General features: G+C 40.2%; 1 protein-coding gene across 4 annotated transcripts in view; it reads right to left on the bottom strand.

Annotated features, from left to right (window-relative positions):
• ANXA7 (annexin A7) overlaps positions 1-10,439 on the bottom strand; it is a 39,777-nt gene that overhangs the window by 14,429 nt on the left and 14,909 nt on the right. For 2 of the 4 annotated variants that reach the window (XM_006170055.2, XM_006170054.3), the window contains exons 4-5: positions 9,177-9,287; positions 7,473-7,537 (exon numbers count right to left, since the gene is read on the bottom strand). In XM_006170055.2, coding sequence (XP_006170117.1) covers positions 7,473-7,537; positions 9,177-9,287 — 176 coding nt within the window. Of the gene's footprint in view, positions 1-6,837; positions 6,904-7,472; positions 7,538-9,176; positions 9,288-10,439 lie in introns of all 4 variants that reach the window. The other 2 variants (XM_006170056.3, XM_027768892.1) reach the window with 2 other exon arrangements.

The raw sequence follows: 10,439 nt of genomic DNA, 5'->3' as shown, positions 1-10,439 counted from the left end.
ACAAAAAAACCCTGTCAGGGTTTCTGTCAAAAAAAAAAAAAAAAAAAAAAAAAAAAAGACTTCCACAGATGTCACTTGTAGGCAACAAGGGCCCAGTGACTAAAATTTAGGGCAAAGATATGAGCATTTTATTACCAGGGCTCATTCTGGAAAGACCTATCCCTCTTCAGGACAGATTTTTTTTCCTGTCAACTGACACCCAACTTCCAGGAGACAAGATGGTCAAACTTGTGAAATTAAAGTCACAATCTTCTTATGCCTTGGTTTCCTTTTTGGTAGAATAGGAGGAAAAAAAGAGATTGATCCCTAAGTAGTGTGAAATGAGTGATAATGTTTGATTTAAAGACAGAATAATGAAACAATGACTTTAGTGAGGCAGAACATGAGTGTCTGATGAAGTTTCAAACTGGCAATTTAATTCTGATAATATCTCATATTTCCTACATGATCCTTTATTACTACACATGAAATAAAACTTTTTATAGTAAGAAAAGAGATTTTAGAGATTCTAGGAGATATGATATTCTTCATTGACTGGGTTGTCAGAAAACTCATGACATATTTTTGCATAGAAAAACATAGAAAAATATCCCATGACTTTTCCGACAACCCAATACTTTATGAGGAAATGAAATATAAAGCAAACAGGGCCGACAGGCGGCGTGGTGGTTAAGGCGCAGAACTGCCACATGGCCAATCATGATTTAAGCCACCTGGACTTGGTGGCTTGCTTTCTCACTCTTTCTCTCTGTTGCCATGATCAAATTGAAAAAATGATAAATAAAATTAAAATAATTCTAAAAAGGAAAACAAAAAGAAATAGAAAGCAAACAGAAACTGTATTTCTAAACTGCAAATGTGGCCAGCCCCATAGCAAAGTGGTTAAGTGCTACATGGAGGAAACTGAGTATCATGTTACTGACAAGGGTTCCGGTTCCAGCCCCAGTGACTTGAAAGCCACACCAATGTATATATGAATACCTAGGATCCCATAAGGACTGAGGTGTGACCAGACCCTGATGAAGACTACTTTCTCTTTCTTATACTCCTTTCTTCCTCCCTATCCCTTCTTGTGCATGTGCCCTCTGGCATAAGTATATTCATACGTGTGTGTGAATATTTATATATAAAAGTATAAATAAAATATAAATCTATAAGAAAATAATTTGCAGTTTGGCAATTTTACCATAGTAGTGTTTGTTTCAGGTAAGAATCATCAATAGATGTTAAAATTAAAGAGCAAGGGGCCAGCAGGTAGTGTACTGGTTAAGGTGCTGGACTCCCAAGTAATCAACCACAGTTTGAGTCCCAGTCCCAGTGTCTTGAAACTCATGCCAGGTGCTTGTGCAGGTGTGCCCAAAATCCCAAGAGAAGAATGGAGAAGGGATTGTGTTTGGGCCACAATCTCTGTCTCTCCAGTGAGCGCATGTATACTATAGCAAAAAATTAAATAAATAATAAAAAATCTCTTGGGAATAGAAGATGGTATAAGAGTTACATTGCTGGACTCCAATGTAGTCGACCATGGTTCAAGTCCCAGACCCAGCAGCTTAAAACTCAAAAGAGGGCACGTGTGCATGCGTGCTCAAAATCCCAAGAGGAGAATGGAGACAGGATTCCGGTGTGGCCATCCCCCCTTGAGGGGGGTAATGTCTCATTTTCTGTCTCTGTCTCTCCGGTGAGCCCACATGGCCTATAGCAAAAATCTTTTATTTTTTTTTAAGTAATTATTTAATTTTTTATTTATTCATTCTTTTTTTTTTTTTTAATTTGACCAGAGAGAAACATACACACACAGAGGGAAAGTAAGCCACCAGGTCCAGGACTAGAACCATGGTCGGCCATGTGGGAGTGTCCAGCACCTTAACCACCACGCAGCCTGCTGGTCCCAGCAAAAATCTGTATTTTTTTTTTAAAAAAAAAAAAAAAAGAGAAACCTCTCAAAAAAATAATAATAATTAGAGGGCAAAATCATGAGAATCATGACATTTAAATATTGGGTCATTGGAAAAGTCAGTGATGCATTTTTGCATAGAAAAACACAACATGACTTTTCCAATGACCCAATATTTAAAATTAAGCCAACTTAATTCAGCAATATGCCAGAATTTGTGGAAGCAAAGTAAATGGGGAGAAGTGGACAAGATACATTATCTTAAAAATTTCTAGCAATGAACATTATATATGTTCTTATCTTAACATTAGGGTAGCCATAGTGTCCACCCTCCACTAGCTTCTCTTTGTATAAAATTTTTTGCTACAGTGCATGTGTGCTCACCAGAGAGATACAGAGACAGAAAGAGAAAGTGAGAAATCATCCCCCGGGTGGGCGGTGGGGGGGATGGTCATGCTGTAATCCATTCTCCATTTCTCCTCTCGGGAGTCTGGAGAGACAGAGAGCCAGATAGACAAACACACACCCTCTCACAGAATTTTTAAGCCACGAGGTGCAGGACTCAAATTGTGCAGTCAGTCAGATGGTATGCGGCTGGCTCCCTTAACCACATCACCAGTTGACCCATCCTCCACTAGTTTGTAAGACAGGAATATAAGCAGAAAAATAAGACCGAAAAATAAGATCAATATTTCTACAGTGGCTTTTTTTTTTTTTTTTTTTAAAGATTTTGCCATAGGATATAAGTGCTCGCCAGAGAGGGAAAGTAAGAATTAGCCTCCTCCAGACAGGATGGTCACATTGGAATTTCTTTTCCTTAATTCTATTTCTTGGTATTTTGGGCACACATGCACACATACTCAGCATGATTTTCAAGCCACCACAACTGGGACTTGAACCACAGTCGGCCATGTGGAAATCTAGTACCTTAATTATGTCACCTGCTGGCCCATCTACAGTGATTTTTTTTTTTTTTTTAAGAGATTTTTGCTATAGGGTACATGTGCTCGCTGGAGAGACAGAAAGCAAGAAATCACCCCCCCAGGGGAATGGCCATGCTGCAATTCCTTCTCCATTACTCCTCTACTCTCCTTTTGGGATTTTGGGCATGCACACCAGATGTGAGTCTTAAGCTGCCGGGTCTGGGATTCGAATCATAGAAAACTACATGGGAGTCCAGCGACATAACCATTATGCCATCTACTGGTCCTTCCTACAGTGATTTTTTTTTTTTTTAATTACTTGTAGTGACTATTCAAGTATAAAATATTCACCCAACATATTATCCTTATGTGAATCTTAATCTATAAAAAACTAAAAATTCCTTAATTTAACTACTGTCAATAAAATCCTAAGAAGGGCAGATGTCTCTGTTTATCATATCCTTGTCTTTAACGGGACTGCCTCACGGACAGTATAATTTTACCACTATGCCAGTATCTGGCCCCGTCATTTTTTTTTTTTTTTTAGAGAATTATTATTTTTAAAATTTAATTTTATTCATTCATTTTAATTTGACCAGCAAAGGACAGAGTAAGTGAGAGATTAAGAGCAAGAGCAAGAAAGCCGCTAGGTCCAGGCTCGAGCCATGGTCAGCCATGTGGGAGTCCAGTGCTCCCAACCACTATGCCACCTGCTGACCACCCCCATCATCTTTTTTTTTTTTGAAGAGGTTTTTGCTATAGGGTGCATGCACTGGCCAGAAAGAGACAGAGATAGAAAGCAAGAAATCACCCCCCAGGGGGGACGGCCACGCTGCAATCCCTTCTCCTCCATTCTCCTCTCGGAATCTTGGGCATGTACACACACACGCCCAGCGTGAGTTTAAGCCACCGGGTCCGGGATGCGAACCGCGGTCGACTACGTGGGAGTCCAGCGACATAGCCATTATGCTAACTGCTGGCCCCGCCAACTGCAGTTTGAGTCCTGGACCTGGTGGCTTGCTTTCTCATTTTATCTTTCTCTCTGTCCCAATCTGGTCAAATTAAAATAATAATAAAGTTAAATAACTCTTAAAAAAAAAAAAAAGGGAAAACAAATGTCCAATTTCCTCTGCAGGAAATATTTTTTATATGCTCTCTGTTAAAAGTCTAAGTTTGATGTAAATCTTCAAGAATACTATCATCCTCCAGGTATTAAAATGAATTCAAAGAAATCAAAGTCTGTGCTCTTGAGGCCAAAACTCTACTTGAGGTTTCTCAGCACTATCTGCTACCTGAAGTTTCAGCTTTTGATCCCATTTCATTCCAACCTTACTGCTGAAAAACTGTCAGAGAATTAGAGAGTTACATCAAGCAAGAGAGGTTAATTGCCCCCAACTTTCTACCAAAGGCAATAAAATCAAATCATTATTTTTTGTTTTTAAGAGATTTTTGCGATGTGTGTGCTTGCCTGAGAGACAGAGACATCCTCCAGGGGGGATGACCACCCCACAATCCCTTCTCATCCAATCACCTCCTGGGATTTTGGGTACACATGCCTGGCATGAGTTTTAAGCCACTGGGTCCGGGACTCGAACTGCAGTTGACTACATGGGAGCCCAGTGACATAACCATTATGCCATCTGCTGGTCCCTAAATAAGTAATTCTTATTTTAAAAAAATATTTATTTAATTTTACTTATTATTATTAATTCACCAGAGATGGACAGAGAGAGAGAAAGCTGCAAGGTCTGGGACTTGAACCGCGTGTGGTCAGCCATGTGGGAGTTTAGCGCCTTAATCACCACACCACCTGTTGCCACCCCCCATAGGTAATTCTAAAAAACAAACAAACAAACAAACAAAAACTATAGGGGCTGGCAGGTGGCATGCTGATTGGGGATGCTGGACTCCCATATGGCAGAACATGGCTCAAGTCCCAGACCTAGTGGCTCACTCTCTCGCTCCCCCCCCCCCCCCTCTCTGGTTAAATCAAAAAAATAAAAATAAAATAATTCTTAAAAAAAAAAAAAAAAAGTCTACCACTCCATTAACATTTACCTACCAGTTTTAGTACTAGTTTAAAGTGGCATATATGTACAGGTCGTATATTTAGAGTTTTGTGTCAAAATTTTTTTTCACATTGAGCCATAAAATGATGGCTTTAAAACTATATGCATGCTTAAATTACAATAAAAATTCTCATATCAAAGGTGATTAGTATGATATAGACTTATGATTGGGTCACCCCACAGCACAGGGTTAAGTGCTATGTAGAGGGAGCCAGATCCCATGTGGGTGACCACGATTTCAATCCCAGCTCTGGATGCTTAAAAAAGGATGTCAGGGGGACCAGCAGGTGGCATGGTAGTTAAGGCACTGGACACTCCCACATGGCCAACCATGGTTTGAATCCCCAGACCCGGTAGCTTGCTTTCTCACTTTCTCTCTCTCTCTCTGGTCAAATTAAAAATGAATGAATAAATAAAATTAAATAATAATTATTTTTAAAAATGTCAGTAATGTATATGTACATGCCCCAAATTCTGACAGGCTGGACAAATGGAGGAAAAAGGATTGTGTCATGACCATGCTCCACTGAGGGATGCTTTTTCTTCTCTCTGGCAAGTACATGTGCCTTCTGGCATTAAAAAAAAGGAGGTCCAAGCTTTAAAACAAAATTCACAATCAACTTCAATAAAAAAAAAAAAAAAAAAGGACTGAAAGCAAAGCAACTCACTATATTCTTAGGAAGAACATCATTTACTGCAAAATAGCACTGTGTAAGGAGAGACTACTGACCGCAAAGTAAGAAAATTTGGATCTTTTCTCAGCTCTTTTTTTCACGAGGTAGACCCTTGTAGACCCCTAATTTCTCAAGTCGGGAAAGTGAGTAAAAAAAAAAAAAAAAGAAAAAAAAATCACTGATGGGGATAGCCTGTGGCCTAGAGGGTAATAGCCCAATGCATGGTTTGAGTCCTAGACTCTGTGGCTTGTAAAACACACTGGTATGGCCATTCCTCATAGAGGATGCTTTCTCCCTGTCCTCCTCTCTCTGGCAAACACATGCAACCTTTAGTAAAAATATTTAAAAATATCACTGATAGGACCAGCAGGTGGTGTGGTGGTGAAGGGCACTGGACTCCCACATGGCCAACTGCAATTCAAGTCCTGGACCAGCAGACTCTCTCTCTCATTTCCCCCTCTCTCTCTTTCTCTCCCTCTCTGGTCACATTAAAATAAATAAACTTAAATAAAATAACTGTTTTTTTTAAAATAAACTTTAAAAAAATCAGATGTGTTTCTCTAATACTGTCATCTTTCTCCTATCCTACTGTAAACTAAGCTTAAAAAGGTTATCAATAGATCTTGGGACCAGCAGTTAGCGTAATGGCTATGTCGCTGGACTCCCATGTAGTCAACGGCGGTTCACGTCCCAGAGCCAGTGGCTTAAAACTCATGCCGGGCACGTGTGCGTGCGTGCCCAAGATCCCAAGGAGAAGGGATTGCAGCGTGACCATCCCCCCTGGAGGGTGATTTCTCGCTTTCTGTCTGTCTGTCTCTGTCTGTGTGGCTAAAACACGTGCCCCGTAGCAAAAACCTCTCCCCCCCAAAAAAAGGTTATCAATAGATCTTTATAAATATATAGTAAAGAAATCAAGAAGAAAATCAAGAAAAGGTACACATAAAAGTAACGTGCTTATGTTCCTAGTAATTCACATATAACATTTAAAAACCAGCAAGGCAACTTAGGAATAAAATTTAATATTAATATAAGAAGCTATATAGAGATGGGTGAAAATCTGATACATGGAAAACTTTTTGGGGCTATTGAGAATTCAGTTTTACATATGTAACTGGCTACCATGCCAAAGTCCTGCCAGCCACTCAGGAACACAGTAGTAAATCAGATACAGTGAAGCTCTCAAGGAGGGGGTAAGAGATAAGCACATGTGAATCAGAAACAAATGAAGACACACATGGAGAAACTTGTGATTAGTGACATTAGAAAACCTTACTCACGTCACTGCTATAATCCAAAGAAACAGGAGAGAAAACAGGATAGGAAGGAAAGGATTCTGTACTGATCTGGAAGAAGAGTGAACAGTTATAAAGGTAAAGGTGAAAAATAAATTACCACCAGAAATCCAACCACCCAGCTTCCCACGTTCATAGTTAGAATTGCTGATAAGGACAGGGAAAAAGAAAAAAAGAAAAACAAAAAGCAAAAAAAACATGCCAAGGGCACAGGTGACTCTCCAGGATAAAGTAATAGTCTTCCGCACTTGTGAGAAGGACCCGTGCTCATCTATCATCAGGACACTACTTAAAACAGATGAACCAACGAGACAATGGAGTTCATCAGAAGCAAAGATTAGTTTCTTTTCTTAAAAAAGATTTTATTAATTATTATTATTCAAATTGACCAGAGAGAGAAAGTAAGCAGCCAGGTCCAGGACTCAAACCGCAGTCAGTCATGTGGGAGTCCAACACCTTAAACCACCATGCCACCTGCTGACCCCAAAGATTAAACTCTTAAGTTACTATGACAGACTTTTGTTTGTTTTATGGAAACTTCTTAACATAAGCAAAGGAGTGGAGTCCTTTGGCATTATTCATTTACTCAGAGTAGATTTAAGAGATAGGACAAAAAATACCTGATTAGGGAAAGGAGCTTGTCCTCCAGGATACTGAGAAGGCACCTGCCCTCCAGGAAAGCCACCTATATGTTAACAAAACAGAGCAAGCAGGTTTTATATAGTTTAATTTTTCAAACAGCATTGATCACAATACAGAAACACATGAGAATGTTCACACTGTTATTCACTAGGATAATTTCCTAAACATTTAATTTGCTGAATCTAAAACCGATTTTTATCATAAGAATCTTTCAAATATTTCATGTTCTAGACCCAGTCATGATGGCACAATGCTATGCAAGCTGGAAGCCATGTGGAAGATCAGGATTTGGTTCCCAGGTAAACCTACACACACCATATGTGCATGCCCATGATCCTGACTGGCTGGGAAGGCCAGGGAAAAGATTGCAGTGTTAAACTCCATCGCGGGTGTACTACTATTCTCTCTCTCTCAAGAAAATAAACTTTAAAATATTCCATGTTTGACGCCAGCAGGTGGCCTGGTGATCAGGTGCGTAACTTCCTCATGGCTGACCACCATTAATAGCCCTGGACCCAGTGACTTGAAAATCACACCATGCGAATGTGCATGCATGCCCAAAATCCGGAGAGGATAATGGAGGAGAAGGGATCACAGCATGGTCATCACCCTAGGGGGATGATTTCTCACTTTCTCTCTCTCCAGTAAGTACATGTGCACTCTGACAAAAACCTAACAAAAAGAAAAAAAATTCCATGTTCTACATAAGATCCTGACAAATAATACTTTTTATAATTTTTAATTGCTAGAGTGCACCTGTGCTCAACAAAGAGAGACAAAGAAGGAGAAGGAGAAAGCAGCACACATGGCATGGTCACACTACCATTTCTCCCATCTTGGCAAGATTTAGGGCAGGCACTCACATGTGCTGGTATATATTTCAAATCATTGGACCAGAATCCTAATCACAGCCATGTTGGATAGCTCCCTTAACCACTAGGCCACCAGCAGGTCTTTTTATTAATTTTTTTAAAATTTTATTTACTCATTTATTTATTTTCAATTGGACAGAGAGAGAGGGAGAGAAAGAGGGGAAGTGAGAAAGCAAGCCACCAGGTCCAGGATTCGAACCATGGTCAGTCATGTGGGAGTGTCTAGCACCTTAATCACCATGCCACCTGCTAGTCCCCTCTTTTTACTAATTTTTGACAGGGTCTTGCTATAATATGTTTCCCAAACCAGCCTTGAGCCCATAATCCTCCTCCTTCAGCCTCCCTGAGTTGCTGAGATTAAAGCACATGCCACTGTGTCCAACCCCTAGACTGGACTGAGAATCAAAGTTGGTCCTCCTATGTGTTCCCAGCCTGCAGAACACAGTATCTTAATGGTGCACGCCACCACAGCTGGGCAGTTTTTTTGTTTTTAATATTCGAACCAAATTAAATTTTGTCATCTGCTGGCATTGTTGGTGGTCTCATCTGTAGTATAGGAGTAGGCAGAGAATGTTTGGTTTGGGACTTTGGGGCAGTTTTAATAGAAAAAGTAGATCCTTATCTCTATTTTTGTGATTAAGCTTTTCTATCAAATTAATGTATTTCATGATATCACACATTTAAAATTAAAGACATATTACATTAACTGAAGACTATGCCAAACATAAACTAAGGTCTCTCAATAGTAACTGAAATTTCCAAACTATTTAATTTTATGATATTCTTTTTCTCTGGATAGCTGGTACCTACCAGGAAGTGGGACCTGTGCTGGGCCACCACCATAGGACTGTGCCGGTGGCTGTGGATAGCCAGAAAAGCCTGCTCCACCTGGGGGGACTCCAAATCCTTGGGCTGGAGGAACTAGAGAAAAGAACAGTTCAATAAACCCTAGTGACAGTTGTCGGGATTACAGAGAAACCTTTAGAAAAATACCTACTACTAACAGTGATAAAACATTTAGTATTGATATAATAGCAGTTTCTCTTTTTTTTTTATTAAGAGATTTTTGCTATAGGGCACATGTGCTCACAGAGACACAGAAAGCGAGAAATCACCCCCTGTCGGGGATGGCCACGCCATATTCTCCTCTCGGACTTTGGGCATGCACACACATGCGTTCAGTTTGAGTTTAAGCCACTGGGTCCGGGACTTGAACTGCAGTCAACTCCTCACCAATTTTTTCCCCATTAAAAAATACAAAAACTTGATTCATTCATCTTCCTAGTAACTTAAAATACAAATATTAGGTTTTCTGTTTTTTACCTTCAATTAAAGCTGTCTTAAAGATCATTAAGGCTGGGCTGGCAAGTGGTATGGTGGTTAAAGGTGCTGGACTCCCACATGGCCAACCACGGTTCAAGTCTCGGGCCTGGTGGCTTGCTTTCTCACTTCCTCTCTCTCTCTGTGTCTCTCTGATCAAACTGGAAAATAATAATGATAATAATAATAAAGTTAAATAATTCTTTTTTTTTTTGGAGAGGTTTTTCGCTATAGGGCGCATGCGCTCGCCAGACAGAGAGACATAGAGACAGAAAGCGAGAAATCACCCCCCAGGGAAGATGGTCATGCCGCAATCCCTTCTCCTCCATTCTCTTCTCAGGATCTTGGGCATGCACGCACACACTCCGGCGTGAGTTTTAAGCACCGGGACCGGGACGCGACCACGGTTGACTGCGTGGGAGTCCAGCGACATTGCCATTACGCTAACTGCTGGTTCCCAATAAAATAATTCTTTAAAAAAAAGATTAAGGCTAATTGAAGAGTCTTAATCGGTTCTTAAGATTACAAATCACCAAGCAAAGTGTTATATATTGGTCCTTTATTATCATGAAATATATTCTAATTCCTTTACAACAGAATTTCGAAGATTGCTGGGACCAGCAGTTAGCATAATGGCTATGTCGCTGGACTCCCACACAGTCGACCGTGGTTCGCATACCGGACCCAGTGGCTTAAAACTCATGCCGGGCATGTGTGCGTGCGTGCCCAAGATCCCAAGAGGAGAATGGAGGA

The sequence above is a fragment of the Tupaia chinensis genome, unplaced genomic scaffold, assembly GCF_000334495.1.
Source record: "Tupaia chinensis unplaced genomic scaffold, TupChi_1.0 Scaffold148012_1, whole genome shotgun sequence".
NCBI classification, from domain to species: Eukaryota; Metazoa; Chordata; class Mammalia; order Scandentia; family Tupaiidae; genus Tupaia; species Tupaia belangeri.
Note: the sequence above shows the minus strand (reverse complement) of the source record. Positions and strands in the feature narration are given on the sequence as shown.